This window comes from Dufourea novaeangliae, unplaced genomic scaffold (assembly GCF_001272555.1).
Source record: "Dufourea novaeangliae isolate 0120121106 unplaced genomic scaffold, ASM127255v1 scaffold16, whole genome shotgun sequence".
NCBI classification, from domain to species: domain Eukaryota; kingdom Metazoa; phylum Arthropoda; class Insecta; order Hymenoptera; family Halictidae; genus Dufourea; species Dufourea novaeangliae.
This window is the reverse complement of record NW_015373891.1, coordinates 3,790,358-3,810,769: the sequence shown is the minus strand read 5'-3', so window position 1 is coordinate 3,810,769 and position 20,412 is coordinate 3,790,358. Positions and strand designations below refer to the sequence as shown.

Genomic DNA, 20,412 nt, shown 5'->3' with positions numbered 1-20,412 from the left:
GCATCGGCCAATGCTAATCCGTCGACGACGCGGTAAGGCAACGCAGAAGGGAGATAAAGAAGAGACGGTGTAGAATGAACGAGTGTGCTCCCTCGCCGTTGTTCCCTTGGTTCTGTTTTCTTTTGACATTTTCGTTGATCTGTTCATCTTTTGCTACCAGACTGTCCTACTGTTAGGCGACTGAGCTTCATTGATACTGTAAGTTGGGCTAACTTTGACTCGATCAGGGTTATCTTTATCCGAAAGTCTGAAAATAAGCACTTTCGATTCTGCGGGTATTTTTGCGTAAAATGTATTATCACGTACAAATGAACTTAATTTAACAACTTCCAGACCTGCAAAATCGAAATAGATCATTTTCTGACTTGGAACAAAGTTGCTCTGGCTGAAACAATGTTATCCTGACTTATTGTATTGTCTTTAGACTGTTCAGAGGAGAATATGTCACGGAAAACGGGTGATTCGGAAGTGTTTTGTGAGAAAGATACGATAAAATTATGTAATATGAAGGTGATGGAAGCACTGTTGTATTAGATCATCATTATCATCTCCTTAGTTTAGCTACCTTTTTGGAAGTGTCATGATATTCGTACCTTTGCATGATTAAATCGAAACGGAACGAACGTTCTCTCTGTTATCCTCGTATTTCATATTCTTGTTGTAACTGCTTACTGAAACATATTTCGAACGATGTTCCCGTGACAATTCTCTTTCTGTCACTGTCGTGGAATGTAGAGTTCGTGTAGCTTTGGAACAGTCTGTGTAATACATCCTCACGTTCATCTAAGCATCTGTAAAGGAAGTTCGATGTAGATCACGAGAGTTGAACGAGCTGAATTATCAACTAGAATTAGACACGTTTTTTGTTGTTTTGTTTTGGTTGTACGGCCGTTACCTTGTGCGACCTCTTCTTGGTTCGAAATCTTGGTTTCCTATAATTCTGTTTTTTCGTTTCGACGCGTGTTTATTAGTTAGAGTAATCATATCTACCTTCTTTTGATTGTATTTATTGTAGCGGTCTCGTGTACCGAAGAGATTAATTATATTGTGCTCGTGCAAATGCAACCGATATGTCTGTGACAGATGTAAGAAGCATGCGTTCGCGTAGTTAACGTTTCTGGTTCATACGTTTCTCGTAATCAGTTTTTGTTCTTTGACCCTCGCTCATGGTTAATATATATTTATCTTCTATCTATTATATACAAATAACGAGCAACTTGGAATGACGATGGAAGAATGTTGGAAGCAACGTCTCGTATATATATATATATATATTTTGTTTTATTTAATCATATACTACATCTTATTGTGTGCCTCGAGTTTCTGCGTGTTTTTTCTCTTCGTACTTGGATCACGAGTAACAGTAATTTGAGATAGGTTTGCGGTGTTCGTGATGTTGTTTTTCATTCATCGAACGCAATCACCACTATATATTCAGAGTATTTTTTACTTGGAATGATGCCTGCCCGTGTTTTCTTATATTTTCTGAACTAATTCATGCATGAGACACGTGTTTACCTCCAACAAAACGGTATATACTTTCTTCGTCATACAATTATCGCGAAATAAAATGCTGGCCCTCGATTCGACAATCGTACATTCGGTCTTTTTTCCATTTAATTAACGCGTATTATTATTTTTTACGTTTCTCCATCGCCGAATTCGCGTTCCCATAAAATTCGTTTCCATAGCACGTCCCTTTATTTCATCCTCCTTGGTTTAAGAATGCACGATCTTGTTGCTTTTCAGCGGTTGTTTCAATTCAGTGGTACGTTCGTTATTTTAATTGCTGCTCGAAAGTTTCTCCCTGGTAATTAGTTTCTTTTCATTCGGATGACGAACGAGTATAAATAATTTTTTTCATCCCAATCTCGATACAACCGACATCGTCAATTCAAGTAGTCCAACACACAGACACACACACACACACACATACACACATCATCATCGTAGGTACCGTGTGCCGGTACTGTTTGATCAAATGCACACAATTCTCGCACACGTTGTTGTTTCACACATACGCATACACTTAGCGATCCGTAAGTATGCAGTACATCGAAAAACCCGTTGGAAATTGCATGCGTTTCGCAACACGAGTAATCCGTTAAACACAACAGTCACACAAGCGACAAGTAAATGAACAAATAGTAGATCGGTACCGATCGCGACGATCCCCGTCCACGGAAACCAACCGCCCTAACCGATCTGACCGGTTCTGACCGAACGTTCGCGAGAACAATGGCTAATTAGTCTGACGGAAAATATTTCGAGTCGGTTGACGTCAAACGACGTATGATCCGATCGATTGATCTCCGTACCGTGTGCTCGTCATCAGTGTCCCATATTTCATGTTTTGATTGAAAAGGATTCAATTCTCTTATTGGATGATCGATATTTTCATTATATTGGACTGGACTCTCTCTAATTTTTTTCGCTGACGCTGCATCATACCGACAGAAGAGTGACGGTCAAGAGAAAATCGATTATATTCGGTGTATGTAGAAGTAATGGCTATCGTTTAAACCTTATTTGGTCGGGTGGAAATCTTACAATACTCGTCACTTACTCCACCGATCTTATTATGTGTTAGACAATTAGTTGTTTCGCATTACCACGTAGGAATAACATTGAAAAACACAAAGATTTCTTGAAGCAATGAACAAATAAAAATAGGTTAACTTGATAAAAAGGATTAACTTGATACTGTAACTCTGTTAGACAACCGTTAAAAGCATTACGTAAAATTTGATTTATACCAGGTAAAACTTTTAGTGTATAACGAAGATATTGAGTACTCACAAATGGAAACTGAAAACGTAAAACTATGCACATTTACACATATAGGTAAATGTTTCCAATCATTACATTTTCTATCTATCAACAAATATTTCTGACAGGGAATCACCGAAATTTAGATTTTACCATTTGAGTCAACTGTATCGAAGTCATAAGAACATTGCTATCCATTCGGAACTATGTAAATACTTCCTTCCTAACAATAAGATTTGTCTGCACCCGACGAATTCGTGAAAATTTCTTTCCACGGACATGACAAACCGTACAAACACAACTGATTTTACAATTTCTCATCCATTCTCACCCATAAAATCACATACGTACAGAGCACAATGAAGGCGAGAGTCTGGTACAAGTAGAATCAGCTTGGCCAAACGAGCTCAAAATTTCCCGCGCGTATGGGCTGAAAGGATCAGATGTTTCGTCCATCGAAACGAAGCATTGTCGGCAGTGCAGAAAAAAAAACGTTCTCGCGGACGAGGCGGACCTGGATCAGGACGGAAGTAAAACGATAAAAGTGTGTCGGACATGGGGCGCGAACGCTGTAATTGAGGACGATTCGTGGGGGGTCGCGCCCGAATCATCGATGGGGAGGGATCCTCTCGTGGATGGGGATCGTACGAGGTCGGGGCCAAACGGATGAAACGCTCGTCCGTAGCGAGTCGACGGCGGGCCCGGAGGATTTTAAGCCAATTGGATCGTATTTTTAGTGCCGCCGCGGTGGACGGTGGAACCTATCGACCAGAACGCCGTTGTAGGTCACGGCGTCTCCATCGCCTGTCAAGCCGAAGGATTCCCCATTCCGACTGTGACTTGGAAGCAATCGATCGGTAAGTCACGACTCCTTGAAGCTGTGGGCCTCCCACTGCGACACACTACCTTCTCCGCTCCCGTTCTCTGGAAAAACGCCGTCCAATCTTGCCGTGTAACACGCGAAACACGACAGGCATGTCCGGGCATCGACTGTGGAGAAGGACGTACAATTAGTCTATGGTCTCTGCTGTTCCCGGTGTGTCTATCTTCCTTCGTCTCATTCTTCTTTGGAGTTGGTTTGTTTTTTTTGGACTAAAAGGGATTGTTATGTGAACTGGGCATAGGGGACATTTGAGCCGTTGGATGCAGTAATGGTGGAAGACAGTTAGAATCAATTTTAGTTCACATCATATGATGATAGCTCTAACTTTATTCTGTCGTGTGCATAAATGCTATTTACCTAGTCTGACTCATGACGCCACAGGTGTTGTGTTTATCATCCCAGTATGAGTTAATATTGATCTTTATCGATATTATTATCAGGATACATTTAGTATATTCGGTATACTCTATTTCAATCTTTTCCTCATCTCTCTGCACGAGTCTATTTTACGTTTTCCTTAATTCAGCCTCACGAAGAATAAGAAACAACTCTGGCGTTATTGACAACGAGAGAATACAATTGACTTCGTTCCAACTTCGTCATCATCCAGTATCTAACTTCCAGGTATCCAGATTCCCATTCAATCTTTCTTTTCTCTCAAAAAACCTCCACCTTATCTTCTTTCGTATTATCCTCCAAAATACGTCATTCAGTTCCCATTTCCTCCATCGTCCATATTTATTGATCTTGGCTCACAGAAACGGGATGCTCATACTCCACGAACATAGCATACCCTGACTCTGAAGAATCGCGTGATTCCGAAAGACGATTCGTCGACTGAAGCGTTTGCCGTTTTCAAGTTCGAGTTTATTTCCCGTGAAAGTGCTTGGTGCCGCTTAATAACCGGGATCCGATGTTTTCGCTTTGACGGCTTGTCGCCTTTTGCCGAGGGAGCCTGCGTCGATTCAACGTAGGCGACTGCTGCCGGTTGATCCTTATTAGACGTCATTGTTCATTTTGTGCAAGTGGGACGTCGCTCCTTTCCTGAGCAGATTTTTTTTCATTCGCGAGGAACCAGGAGAGCTTAATACTTTGACTGCAATGTCATCCAAACATGGATGACAAGTACATTCCAAAGATGCTAAACAATTAGTTACAAAATTTTTGCGTAAAATTAATATTACAGTATACTTTAAAACAAGATTAACAGCCTCTATTAACTAAACGTTATATTCCTGTCGATTTATGACTTCAGAAATGAAGCGAAGTGTGTCTGGTTACAAACGACCTTTTTCACTGTGGCAATCAAAGTGTTAATTGATGGGATCAACTTGTCGCCATTCAGACTATGAACCGTCACAGAGTCCTGAAACTCTTCCAGGAGAAGATGTTCGTCGTTAATAATCGACGGAAGATTACCCCGAGAAACATTACCGTTCGAGATATTTATTATGAGACAGAAGTAGCCTCTGTAAGGGTCTAGGATCATTCCCCACGGATCCTCCCTCTTCTGGATACTTTTTCCTCCTTTGTTTCCCCCCGTTCTGTATTCCGCTCAAGAAGCCCAATAACTTTGGATGACTCCCGCGTCGATCCCCCGCCGCTCGCCGTTTTCATTAAGTTACACCTGTCGGGTGTACTTAACCGAGGGTTTACGCGGAGGGACGCCCTCAGAAATTTTCGCTGATCGGGGACGTATTCAGCGGTCTCATTTAGCCTGAAATAAGCCGCTCACTTGATGGTGCGCGCCGAAACTAATTAGTTTCATCGGTTCGTTGATCGTGAACATTATATCGCCCCGATCCGAGAAATTCTTCCTCTTGTTCCGATCGCCCAACTCTTTCACTTGAGCGATGACATTTTTTTCTTCGTCGTTTATTACCCGGGTACATTCCTCGGATTCCGATGTACCGGACGAGATGAAAATATTTCGTATTTTCAGTTGGTTAACGTAACTTTCGAATTTCTTTCAGATTTGGTAAATTTGTAATCTCCTTTTTGGTTCTTTGTATATATGGAACTTGAGGAGCTTTATGTTTACTCGTAATGTAATGGTATTACTTGAAGCGATTATTAATTTTAATCTGTTTAGATCGATCTCCATTTTCCAAGAATTTTTATTCACTTGTCACTTATATATACAGTGTTTTGAGATATTGTTGTTAAATTCTTACACGTACATTATTAAAATTGCTTTACGTTCTCTACACTAATTTGTATAATGGCGCTGTGCACAAGTTCGTCACACATTTGCTATGTGTAAACGATACTTCGATCATCTTTATTCCAACAAATGTGTAAATGCAGTCGCGTGTTTACATTCACGCTAGATGTGTTTAATAACCGAGAAAAGTTCTTTCCTAATATTCTCCTTTAAAGGACAGGCAGGTTTTTTCATGCCTTTTTATATTTTTAAGTTCCCATTTTTGTTATGGTGTTATAACACAAAAAATAAGTGACCCCTCTGGATCCAAACAAATAGGCTTCCCCTCTTCTAAAGTTGATCACGCATCGAGAAAGCATCGATTGTTAGTAGTATCATAATACGATCCCGCGGAACACAACTGCATTTCCACGAGCATTGTATCTTTTCACGCAACACCGAGTTTTCTTTGGAACGTTCACCCGTTTCCTGCTGTTTATTGTATCGGAAAGAATGTCGCGGGACGTTGATCTGCCGAACGCGCGCGGCTACGCTCCCTCGTCGAGAAAGGGGAAACACGACACCGTGAATTCCGACCGATACTCTAATACCCGGAGAAAATTTAACGTCATAAACGCGCGTTCCGTGACACGAGGCTCTTTCGCGCGCAGACAGCGACGGGAGTTACAATTCCGGAGACGGGGAAATTCAACGGGACTCGTTGTTCTTTGGAATATTCTACTTCGTCGAAAAGTGTACACTCGCAGCGACGTCAGTTCCGTAGCGTGCGTTACAGGGAAAGGATTTTAAAGATGTGTTTTATGGAGACGAATCGAAGCTCTCTCCTCGAGTAACTATGTTCCGCGAGCTTAAGTGCTATTTATTTCACGAATGAAGCGTTAGAGTGCACATGGGGAGAAGAGACAACAATTCGGAGGACTTCTTCCGTATTTACTTTACGGAATCTGGATAGATTCTCGAGCTTCTCGTTCTTTGCTTATACGTGCCTGTTGGCATAGTTAAATATTTGCTTACATTTTACCGACCATCCGCAGTTCCCATTCCGCGTGTCAATATTCCTCGCAACGGAATCTTCGAATACAATTTTCTGCCGTGAAGACTTCGATCTACTTTCGCTACGAGACTCAAAATGGTGTGAAATGGGTTCAGTCTGTTTAATTATTTAAAGCTGTCTACCCAGTGACAGATTTATTTCGTTTAAATTTTTAGTTACTCCATTGCGTGAAATGTAAGGACATTGATTCCAATACTTTACTCAAGAATTACCTGAGAAAAAATAATTCTTACTTCATTTATCTCGTTTAGGCCTCTACAAGATAGTGCATCTCCTATAAGAGTAAGATTTCGTCAAAAACAGAGGCTCCGTGTCTGGGAATAAAGACACTAAACCACACTTTTTCGAATCAAAGTCTAACTATTCCACTGTATCCAACTGTTCATCCATATCGCTATAGACTTCTTCATCCCCGACTATTTCCGGTTCCTCCAAACGCTCATCTATCCACTATCGCGAGCCACGTTGATAACCGGAACACAAACACACGAATTATCGCGACCGGGTTCGCTTTCGGCGAATAATGGACCGTCCGGTTCGAACATTCAGGTGAGACACCGGGCGACTACAGAGAGCTGGGATACAGCGGCACAGAGGGAGCAGGGGTTGCCGAGAACGGGTCTTTGGTGATCCCACGGGTATCCAGGGACCATTCCGGGTTCTATCTATGCCAGGCGAGCAACGGCATCGGGCCCGGCCTCAGCAAGCTCATTCGGCTAACAGTCCATGGTAAAATATTCACGCAACACGGAGTTACCGTCCGCCCGGCCGGCTGGCTGGAACTGTGTCAGAGAGCGACAGCCTCTCGCGGACTTGGAATTCCGACCACGACCGGCGGCTGGTCCGGAATTCTTCGTTTTCTGGCCGAATTTCTGTTCGCCAGCCCCTCCCGTGCTGGGAAACGCCCGTCGGTAGAGCGATCGTGGATGGTCTGCGTGCCTCACTGGAACACGTACTTTTCGGCCGGTTGATCCACCTTATGAATCATTTGCCAGGGAAAGGATGAATTGGAGTGCTGCTGGAATTCCTTAAGAACTTTCTGCGGACATTCACGTAGCGCATAAATGAACGTAATATTAGTCTAGTATGTTAACCTGAACGAAAGAGGACCATATACAATTTGAGTTCCGTTTGATATAATATTGCAATGATATTTTTTTAATTTATTCTATTGCCTACAGTCGAAGGACAGAAAATCGTCTTTTGCCTAGTATTCTTTCTAGTATCTTTACCCGTTACTTAAAGGAAGAAATAGTTCTCAGGAAGTTATAGAAATTATGCGGCTGATATCCAAGAATGACAATAATCACTGCACAACTGAATTTCATACGGTCGAGTAAATTATCATTTCTTCTTTATGTTTGACGTCATACGAAGCAGTGTTTCAGTTTCAGTAATTAAAACTTCACAGAATAAAATGTTAAAGATTATTTGCTAAAATTTTGAAAGTCTCAGTACTCCGAGGGGGCGGCAATGCAGTCGTTGATGACGATACGACGCGCTGAGAATCGTAAGATCGTTCTCCGGTGGGCGTTTCTGCGAATTCGGAACGCATTGGCCGGAATTAATGCGTGATTCCTGGGAACAGCGGGCCCTCAGGTATCGGTGAAAACCCGACAGGAGTCGGTGCGACGAGGAGAGAGCGTGACGCTGCGCTGCGAGGCCGAAGGTGACGCTCCTCTTGATCTGAGCTGGCGTGCGCGTGACAGCAGAGTCGATCCCACCTACGATGTTAGGTTTGTATCGAAATTAATCAAACCCCCTTCCACCTATTCCAACGTGCTACAAGGCTGGCTCTATCGGTGAGACTGACACTTCGATCTGTTATCGGGTACATGTTAATTACGTCGGAAGTCGCTTGAGACAGACTGACTGACTGACTAACGTACTGAGCTCCGGGGTGAAAAATGAATGAGTAGCTCAAATCTGTGGAAGTTGCAGATGTGATTTAAAAATTGAATTGGAACGTGTTAACAGGAGAACCGCCCGCTTTTGAATATACAGGGTGAGTCGTTTAAATTAATCTCTTCGAATGTATTCGAAACTGTTGATAACACTGAAAAATTATTCAGATGAAAGTTGAATGGTTTCAAGGGAAGAATAATTTGATCTGGGTAGTTTTTTTGTAACTGGAGGCATAGAGGATATGTACAGATCAAATTTGTTTTTTTTTAAATGGAATTATATTTGTTTTAATGCATTATAGCCAATGTAGCTGGTCATTTCCTATAAAAAACGGATTAAGCTATTTATGCTGAAGAACCATTAGTTTTAGATTAATTTCAAAATTATGAAGTGGTGTTAGTAATACGATGTTAATTTGAATATTGATTTTTGTGAGAGAAAGATATTCGAGGGGATCGATTTACATGACTCACCCATATACTAAATTAACTTGTAATGTATATTAGTCTATGTATCATATGATGTAATATAGTATAATATGGAATATATAATAACTTGGAGGTGAACACAAATTCCGACGAAAGGACCTTTATGGCTGCAGTAACAATAAAACAGAAATCTGAAAACCGTCATTCTGACGAGCTACGAGAAGTAGCTCTAACGTTAATTAGATCGACAGTCGCTTGAGGATAGACTACGTGAGTAATATACTACGCTCTGGGGGTACGAATAATTCTTACCCTAAATGTCGACTGTGAAATTCGAATACTTCCTTTGCAGAACGTTCTCAACAATTTTGATGCATTAATCGAAAGAATTGTAAACTGTAGATTTTATGCAATCGCAGCAGATACATCTGAAGAAAAGGGAATGAAATAAACACCAGACCGGATAACGTTAATCGATTCAGACATTTCATGAATTCACGATTCGGCATCATACAGTATTCCTCGGTACATATTTCTGATTGTGAACTTAACTTTTCAATTGACAATACTGAAAATCACTGTACATATTCAATCAAAAATAATAGTCAGATCCGTCAATACAGTCCCCAAGAAGTTCGCGACCTAATACGTTAGATTCGACAAGTTCTTCCCCTCCTCCACGAGTTCCATCCGTGGCTCCATTTCCCGGCAACTTCACCTCACGCAAAATTACTCCGTCGGTGTGTCGGCGTTCATCAATAATTTCCCGGCGAGGCCTCGTCAAATATCTATCAAATCCGGCGGATCCACTGCGTTGTTCGCGCGCTGGTCTATCTGGAGCGGGTGGGGATGGGGGACCAAAAAACGGGACAGAATCCGCCTCGAGCCCCTCCATCCATCACGTATCACCTGCTGTTGCCTACGTATCGATCGAACTCGCTTCCGTTTCTTCTTCGATCAAGGTACACGATAGACAACCAGAAGCTGTCCGGCCGTTTGATGTCCGAGCTGCGTATCGTCCAGGCGAACAACGTCGACCGCGGAGACTACGTGTGCGTCGCGTCGAACGCATACGGCCATGCCAGGGCGGCGATTCACCTGCTGGTCCAGGAGCCACCGAATTTCCCACGGAATTTGCACGTAGCCGAGCAAGGCAGCCGATCGCTGCTGCTCGCCTGGTCGTCCCCGTCCAGCGAGCAGGATCCAGCCCACGCCAGCTCGCCCATCACCAACTACATCGTCCAGTACAAGGAGGCTCAAGGTACGTTCCAGCAGATTCGCTTTGTCCGGGACATTCAGTACACCGACCGAACCGCGATGTATTGGGTAACTGGCGCGATTATCGATCCAGGAACCGATCTGTCGGTCAGACATCACCCCCTTAGAGGGGGGATGTTTGTGTCACGAGTCCCAGGAAGTTTCTTGTCGTCTATTTTGTAGAGGTACTTTTATCTTGGACTTTTCCTTTGGTGAGAGTCTTTCTTAGATGGTGATGGTAACTTGATGGATTCATATAACACGATGGTCGGGATGGGGGATGTGCATTGTTGAGTATTGATGTTAAGGCACTTGGTATTGTCGAGGATGGTGTGATTTCTTGCACCATCTTGATTGCCTTGTTATTGATGTTATTGTTATTACGTGGTTGTTATGGAATCACAACAGAACATTGTAATCAGTACAGAAATACGTTTCGAGTTACTGAAAATTACATGTGATCGTTGGATTTAGACTACATTGTAATCAGTACAGAAATACGTTTCGAGTTACTGAAAATTACATGTGATCGTTGGATTTAAACATAACCAAAATTATCTAGTAATGATACCATTATTCCCTGAACAGTTCCTTTTGAGATCTGCAATAATTTCACAATGAATTTTACTACCACTCTGCTAAACCTCATTAAAAAGTCAACGTTACACCTGGGCGCCTTTCCTTGTCAATGAGATCTCTCCCTCAATTTCATACATTAGTGTATAGTAAGATTGTATATAGTGATATTACATATACATATTCTAAGAAAAACTGACACCATCTACCAACGAAGTCCAAGGTATTAATTTACCACCGAGCAGTGGCAAATCGCGAGCTTATGACGAGTATACCGCATCAAGAATTTCGTAAAGAACATACGGATTCTATCACAGTGAATAATATAAATGTGATCGACACGAGAATCGAAAAATAGATCAGTGACCACGAAGCTTCCTGATGACGTTGGACCTGCCTCGAGACAGAACACCGTGTCTTCGGGAGCGTGCCACCGCACCGTGACTCCGATTAATAGCAGTAACATATGCGTATTGTGCAGAGTATATCGTTTCACGGATCGCAGTCACGTCTGTGGGTTTCATTTCGAGATCGTTACGTAGTGTCAGGGGCCTCGTTCGCGTTGGGACCCACGTAGAGAAGATTAAATTCATTTTCACTAGATACGCATATTCATAGTGCACTCGTTGACGTTCCTCGCCCGCGTTCAGAACACCAATGTCTCTCCATGGAACGAACAACGGAACTACCAGAGAATACGTTTCGGAGCTAGAACAAATATTGTAAGAGAAAACGGTGGACTATTTTTACGGGCGGTGAAACACGGCCGGCGAATTTAGAATCGTGTGTCTTCCATAATAGCATTGGACGTATGTTTGGGCACAGTAGCCACTATGGAAACGTTATCCTTTCGGATTAACATGTGCAAGATGTCCTGCACGAAATATTATAAAGTTTAGCAAGAAGACTTTCCGTCTGTGAGAAATTTGTGTCTTCAATTGTAGACTTCATGAGTATCTAATTTAAAAGATCGATGAACCATTTCGTTGGTACATGAACAAACTTTGACAAACCTAAATAGATCCCATTCTAAAGTTCTATAGGCTGTAGCTGAACCATGCACCTGGTTAGATACCTGAACATCCATGTATTCGGTACTTCGGTACTTGATCATTTATATAATTACTCTTGGGAATAGATATTGGAATTTGTGAATAACTTTGAAATTTTGAAGATGCAATTATTTGAGTTCCTCGATGTCCAATTATATGCTTACTTGGCTTGGACACTAGACCCAGTATCCGTTCGTACCTCTGCAGAATAATGAAGGCACGTAAATACCTGAGATCCTCAGTATCTCAAATTTCCAAACTCTCCAAATATTAATTCCCTAATACTACTTCTACACATTCCCATTACTAATTTTGAAGTGCTAATAGAACATACCCCAAATAGCAATTTCCAAATTCTCCAAGTAATAATTTTCAAATATTTTTGAACGATACTTCCAGTAATTCAGAAATGTAACCAATTTATAGCCAGATCGCAGTCATTCGATTTTCTTATACCTTTCGATTCAGTCATTAAAGTGACAGCCATGAAGGCTCACGAGAAGGGCTAAACGACTTAACCCTCTACTTTACATCCCATCCAGCAGTTCGCTTTCTACTTCTCCGCCCCATAATTAACTGTTGAAACACGGCTCAGCAAAGTTCCAAGTCGCCCATCCACCCTGTCACGGGAACTTCGTGAGTAGGACTTAAGCAATTACAAGGGTTCCAGCGACTCTGGCTACATACGCGACGCTGGTTTATTTTGACGTCGCGCCCGTGACATTACTGTTACGTGCAGCCGCCAGAAACAGCGATGCTCTTGATGTTCTTTTGGGCTCCATTCTCTTGCCTCCTCGCCCGTTACACGCGCAGCTTCTGGCATCTACGTGCCTCGCAACGAGATGAAAGACGATACGGTGTAGGAACCAGATATGCCAGCGTACCTGGGATTGTAGTCAGGTCGCCTAACCTTGGCAACGCTACACCAGACACGAGATATCTCCTTAGTTTACCAGAGGATCCTCTACCGTATCGATGACATGTCTCAAACTCGACGATCTTCAGACATTTTCCGGCACGGAGTGGTTCGTGGACGTAGTCCAGGTGTCTGTTGAGACTTCAAATGGGGTTAAGATTGATCGAAGGAAGGATTCATAAACCGTGCCGGCTCCCTTGGACTCGGTCCTGATAACCGTAGGATAGGTGATTTATTTCTTTGACATCTGTAGCAAGGAGGAGGCTCTCTGAGAACTACTTTGGAATTCAAATAGCGACCTATTCCATCGCGTGAGCGTTATCCATGGGGTTACGGTATCTCCTCTCGATGTCCCTTGACTTCCTGGACGTTCTTCGACTTTTTCTCGATCACTTCCAAAGAAAATATCCCCAGACTTCCTCCTGCTAATACACCGTACTCCCACGAAAATGTATATCCACGTCTTGACCTACTTACCTTATTCGTTTTCCCGGCACGTCCCATTTCACCGTCGACTGTGGGTAACATAAAATTCCGAGAATGAAACCTTCGCGAAATTCTCTTTGGCAACCAAATATTTTCTTAATCGATAGCGAAGCACGCCGGGGCTACGTTTCCCAGGTGTTCAGGGCGGTATTTCGAGGAGGACGAGCTCTTCCATCGAATCGATTCTTCCTCGCCGCGTGGCAGACGAAAAAGTTTTTTATAGATTTTTGGATATTTAGGGCAATATTGAGGAGAGGAGCATCCGACCGTACCAGAGAACTTGGAAGCCGAAGACCCAGCTCGGATCCGGGCATACATATTTCACGAAAGCAAAGCCGCTGACTTTACCGCGACTTTCCGAGGTTCCGCAAACATTTTATCGGGGGAGGGAAAGAATTCGGTCGGGGTGCAGTTAATCTCGTGGAAGTATTTAATCCGTGATTTATACGAAACGTTTGGTTTATGTTGCATGACTTTGAGATGAAGGTCTAACTAGATCAGAGAGGCTTATGATGATGATTAATTGACAAATCATTTCGATTTTTGGAAATATTTCTTAGAAAGGTATTTGGTGGCTGGTAGGGAAGTAGTGAACGTTAACACGAGTCCCTTTTTTTAAATTATATAAAATTAATTTCGACAGAAACGAGTTTAAGCTAGTTTTAATTACAGGCTCATGCCTTTTTTTATTATTTGTAAAATATCGAAAAGTCTTCTTATGAATTAGTGAACAGAAGTTCGGATGCCGAAATTGTACGTAGGATAAAACGTAAAATTTTAATTATTTTGAAACAAGAAAAAGTTGACTTACACCACTTCAAAAACAGCGGTTCATGTAACAGTTATTGCATTCAATATTAACTGAAATATCACTGGAAAGACTTTCGATTTTAATAGTTACAAAATCTCTTAAGTGTACATTCTTTGATGCGTTTACCCTACAACGAAATTTATTAACAGATGGTTTTCGAAAGAAAAACCATTAAACGAGTACCCATTCACGCACACTTTCAATTCACAGTCAATCACATGATATTCTTTCAAAGTCAGTGACCTGTTACATCGTGATAATTACTCAATCTTATTCATTTGCAACGTCCTTTATTCCGCCGTAAGCTCGGAAGGGGCGTCGAACTCCAAGATACATAAGTTCAGCCGAGACTCGTAAACTTCCCCCGTTTAAGGGGGGCTTTTTCCATATTTTAATTGCCTCCCAGCAACCCCCTCCCAGCATAATTACCGTTTCATTGCGGCCGACCTGTCGGAAGAAGTTTGATTTGTAACATCTCGACCAGGCCGCATTAAGACTCCATTATTGGACTGTCAGCCATGATCTCAAGTTTAATCAATACTTGTCTCCGTCGACGGGCGGAGGCAATCGAGGAGAATGAAATTATAGCGCGATATAGCAAACAATATATAATCAATCCCGCGTAGAATACGGCGATGAGGATCGATGTATTTCGACGTGGTCCCGGATCGATTCGTAGCTTATTGCCAGCCCGTTCGATCGATCGTTTTTTTTTCTATTCCAAACGTATACCTTTTAACCTTGTTCCCATTCCCGGCGGCTCTATGCAGAGGATAGAAGGGAAAAAAACGAAAGTAATAAACAATCCAGTAGTTTCGTCGACATTGCGAGAACCAATTCGCGTCCGTCGGTTTTTACATTTTAATGGAAAAATTAATTTCCTCCCCTCCCATTCTTCTGGAGCTTCCTTCGGCCTCCACGGCCTTCGTATCTGCATACCATCGGACGAAAGTTTTTCAATTTTCCACGAAAGCCTTGCCGGTCCTTTCGAATCGAGGACCTGTTGTTCGTGGCCGTCGAAAGATCCTTCCAGTGGGAACCATTCTCATTATGTTCGAGGTTATTTAATTACTGCGGCGTCGAATGACCCTGTTTCTTCAGCATCCAACAGCCCTGCGAAAGAAAACAGTTTCCATCCTGTTGAAGAGGAAGGGAAGGTTGGGTGGTCACCTTTCATGAAAGCGTCGAACGCTTCGGTCTCTAGAGGAAATCGAAGTTTTCCACGAAGACTAGTGGGGCTTCTTTTCTCGTCCAAGCTTTATTTTCACGCGGCACGGAAAGTTCCCTTTGAAAGCACGCCGTGTGCTTGCGCATCTCTCCGCCGCCCCCCAGTGCCAAGACCCTCGTTAACTTCGGATGTCCTCATTTACGCCTAATCGACTCGAATCGGCCGGCCGCCGGTAAATTATCGAACTTAACACATGGAGAGGCAGCCCAGACGACGGTGGTGGTGTTAACGCGCGTCGAACACGTTTTCAGGGCAAGCACCGACCCGGGAATTCGTTATCTCACGTGTCGCCTGGATCACTTCGAGGCGTTTCCGCTCGATCGAATCGACCGTGCAACCGCGAGGATTCCACGATTTTGTCCGGATAATCTTGGAAATTCAGATTCGTCGCGATTTTAGAAGAATTTTGTTGACTGGCTTTGTTCGACGTCGAGACACGAAATTAACTCGTTGATCGCTTGATCGTTCGAGGTCCTGCATGGTATTAACAGACGTTAAGGGGATGGGTGGTGATGGAAACCGCACGGCCAACCGAGTTTTCACTCAATCAGAGCGGGGCATACTTGATTAAACTCTCCGAGCGCTTTTGAGCGGGGCAGCGGTGAGCTTCGTTGATCGCAGGCTTTCACCAAAGTTGCCCGTCCTTCGAGCCGACGAACTCTGCCCTTTCGTCCAGCGATCCCTCCTGCACGAGGACCTCGAGCGGTCTGATTTTTATTTTGTGGGATTTACGGAACTGGTTGGTACGGTCGATTTTTCGAGCGGTTTCGAGGCGGATTACTGCTATTCGGCCGGGTCACGATAACGAGGAACTAATTTTTTCTTTCGGTCGGATAACCTAACTTGAGGGTATCTAACGGTTATGGTCGTGAAATCGCTTGTTTTTTTAACGTAACGATGGACGAGGTTGAAAATGTTCGAGAACAGAGTACTGTGCTGCAACTCGTTCATTATTATAAATTCTTTCGCGATAATCAATCGACGTGATTCGATGTGAAGATTTGTTAGCGATGTTCACGAAAATTGCAAGCCCGATTGCAAGCCAAATTGATATGAAAAAATAAATCGAGAATATGAAATAAAATTTTATTCATCTAACCTTTAACGTCGATTTTCTCGTAAACGAAATGTCAAATGAAAAAATGTTACGATTTTATGCTTTTAAAAATCCTAACTCAACAATATAAAATGTCATGAAAAAACCTGCCCGCCTTCTAAAGGTTAATTAATCGGACACGCTCTATAATGGACACTAAATAATCAAACAATGAAGACTTTAACATGTAACAATTTTTCATTCTCCACCAGAAATATTTGCTTAACGTCACTAACAATTTTTACAATGCACACGTGACTCGATATAAAATGGGTCAGCCGAAAATGTTCAAACAACGAATCGACTGAACGTAAACGCATCAAACGAAAATAGCAGTGACCGTTTCGAAAATAGTCGCGATAAGATCGAATCGCGTTGTGTGTCACGCGCGCGCGCGCGCGCGCGAAGTCCGGCGTCGTATATTCCCCGCGACTAGCCAATCGACCAGCGATGCACACACAAGCCATCTAAGTGTTGTCGTTGCCTTTTGCTGGAAAGACGTGTGGCATGAGCACAACACGCAGAAGACGGTGGCAGGGGACAACACGGTCGCGCTGGTCTCGCCTCTAAAACCGGCGACCTCCTACCACTTTCGAGTGCTTGCGGAAAATCACCTTGGAACATCAGCGCCAAGCGACATCCTTCATGTCAGTATCAACACATATCAGCATGCCTCGAAAAGAACAAAAAAAGAAAAAAAGACAATAAACATACGAAAATTCTTGTCATTCTATCCGTATTCTCATCGTTAAGCTATACGCGCGTCTGATCGAACCAGGTCACATGTAAACTGACTTGAACTTTTTTTCTTCCCCCATTGGTCACGTGTGTTTCCCTGCGAAAACAAACGACACGAACGATCCAGGCCCAGACAGACGGCGAGATACCCGGTGGACCACCGAGACACGTCACCGCGAAGCCCTTGGGACCGCAGCAAGTGAAGGTCACCTGGCAGCCACCGGATCGATCCCTATGGAACGGGGAACTTCTCGGATACACCATCAGCTACGCCAATCTCGGGTATCGTTATCCGTTCACGGCTGTTTAGAATAGTTTCCTAGCACGCTTCCGGTATCATAGAATTCACCGACGGAGCAGAAACCTCGTCGATGGGGCTCGAATATTCGACGATTATCGCGGAGATTTGCGACAATGGGTCTGAACGATCGTCGCGTTTCCGAGCGCAGGGGGAAAACGATTAATCGTCCCGCTTTGTTCACGAATTCTCGAAACGAGTGATCGATGATTTTTTGCTTTTTTGTATACTGTCACAGAATTCAGTTAGGAGTTGAACGTATCGAGACGTGGTATATTCGGATCGCGATGGAGGAATGGGAGCAGTTTTATGGGAGAGTTAGATATTTTTGAATACAAGTTAAATATTAGGCGGAGCATCGTTGAATTGAGAAGAGAGAATAAAATATTAGGTGTCAGAATGTGGAATCTTTTATTTTCTTAATTACATGGCGGTGTAGTTTGAATTCAGTATGTCTATATATTTTAATATTTTCACAGGATTAGATATTTATTTGTCACAGAACGAACTTATTTAACCAGTAGTTGTTAAAATCCTTGCTTTTCGAACATCACGAGTCTTAACACTTTGACTGCTACGTCATATAAATATGGGTGACGCGTACATCGGGAAGAGGCTGGATTAAATAAATACCGTCGCAAATGTTTTGCGTAGTATTAAATGATTTATGATTTGAAATACGAAGTAAAGCGTGTCTGGCCCCATATGATCTTCTCCACTGTGGCAGTCAAGGTGTTAATCACACTCATTTCATTCAACATTATACTCTAAACATTAATTCTGAACTTCAGACCAAAACATGAGTGACAGACATACCTACGTGTTACAAGGTAGAAAAAATCTTAGTGAACCAAATACTGAATTCCCTACAAATTAATAGATTACTACATCGCGACACCTGATAAGAACAAAAGAACTAAATCCCGAACTCCAGATCTTCCAATTAGTCTCTAACAATGCGACGAGCGAGCAAGCATCCGCAATAAAGGAAGTAAGTCGAAAGGGCCCCGATTCTAAGAACAATTAGTTCCGTGGAGTACTCGGCGATCCGAACGTAACAAATTCTTAGACGAAGACAATGGGAATTGATCAAGTGATTTTAATATTCGTCGGGAAAGAGAACTGTCCCAGCAGTCAGACTCACGGTGGAAGTTTCGACGTCGCGTTTCCAGCCGGAATAATCGGATTCGTCGAAGTCTCCAGATCCCCCGGGATTCTTTTTTGATCTTCCGGCTGGTAATTCGGGACGAATCGCAGGGCGTCACGTCGCGGAAACGGGACGCGCCGCTTCGTGATCGGTACGATCGAACTTCCGGTTACGTTCTCGCCCAGCGAGAATTTCATATCGGTGGAAACTGGTGGGGAAAGAGAAGATACGGGTATCAGAGGGAAGGGGGGAGGGAGTTCCGGGAATCAGAAGACCATTTTTCGCTCCAGTTTCCACGGGATGGCTTTAAGTATCGTCGAGTTCCGCTGCGCCCGTTCCTTCTCGCGCTTTATCTTTCCGCCTCGAGGAACATCGGTCGTGGCTTTATTTCAGAGGGAACGATCAATCGGTGAACATCACCAGAGTGGGAATCACGGGAAACGGGGATGGTTCGTACGATTATAGGCTAACCGGCCTCCGAAAGTACACCCAGTACAGCGTGCTGGTGAAGGCGTTCAATAATAAAGGCGACGGACCCGGATCCGACCCAGTCACCGTCCAGACCCTCGAAGACGGTGAGCATACATTTTGTAACGTTTTTTTTTTTATTTCCTTGCATGGTAGTTTTATTGCATCTAATGATATATCTTTCGGTTAACCGATACATTGATTTTAAATGAGTGGATCTCGAGATTTTGTGTACACCGTTTGGGTATCCACTTTTTTAACGTTAGTCATTGCTGGTTTTCGCAGTATATACTAAACAAAATAACATACACAAATTTTTGTCAAAATAATATACATAAATATAGCCGTATCGAAAGAGTTAAAGTATGTATGTATATACGGTTTATGTACAGGAATTGGTCGAAGCGTGCATATGTTCGATCATTGAGTCGAAACGCGTCAGTTAATCGCTTTTATATGGTCTACTTACAGAACGTTTATTAACAAACTATTTTTTACAACTCGACAAATGAAAAATTTTTGTTATCGAATGGAAAGAATTGTGATTACAACGATGGTACCGTGAGAATTCGACAGTTGTAGGTTTTTTAATGCTACAAAGATTAAAATTATACATATTGTTAGAGTGTGTTTCATAAGACGAAGTGCAATGACTTTACAACTGTTATATAATAGGCTATTTCAACTTGTCGAGTCTGCTCCCAACAAACATTAATGCTCCGTTGACACACGTAGCTCCCATTTAAAACAATTAAACTTCCCACGCGTCCCCTCCCGCCATGTACAAAAACTACTTCCATTATACATGATGTCTCCCCCGATGCCAGAAAGTTTTTACAGGGTCATTCATTCGTGTTCCTCCAAGTGACATGCACATTCCGCGTCGGTGCAGAGTTGTTGCACCATCCTGCGCGCGAAGGGAACGAACGAATGCGTGGAAAAACTTGTCAACCTGTTTATTCTTTCCATCCGTTTTTTTATTCCGCGATTGTAAGAGAAAGGAAGGATATTTTTAAAAGGAGCTTCGGAGAATTAAGTGTTCAATGGGTTTGTATATTTTTACATTCGATCGATGAAAGAACGAGAATACATTTTCGATTGAATTGAAACTCCCTTTTAATTAAATAGAAGCTGAC

The 20,412-nt window shown here is 42.8% G+C and overlaps 1 protein-coding gene across 1 annotated transcript in view; it reads left to right on the top strand.

Moving 5' to 3' along the window:
- The window catches only part of LOC107187797 (Down syndrome cell adhesion molecule-like protein Dscam2), a 119,286-nt gene that overhangs the window by 79,223 nt on the left and 19,651 nt on the right, over nt 1-20,412 (top strand). The window contains exons 11-17 of the mRNA XM_015575974.1: nt 3,507-3,626; nt 7,420-7,599; nt 8,459-8,606; nt 10,166-10,464; nt 17,124-17,272; nt 17,491-17,645; nt 19,202-19,383. Of these exons, the coding sequence (XP_015431460.1) occupies nt 3,507-3,626; nt 7,420-7,599; nt 8,459-8,606; nt 10,166-10,464; nt 17,124-17,272; nt 17,491-17,645; nt 19,202-19,383 (1,233 nt within the window). The remainder of the gene's footprint in view (nt 1-3,506; nt 3,627-7,419; nt 7,600-8,458; nt 8,607-10,165; nt 10,465-17,123; nt 17,273-17,490; nt 17,646-19,201; nt 19,384-20,412) is intronic.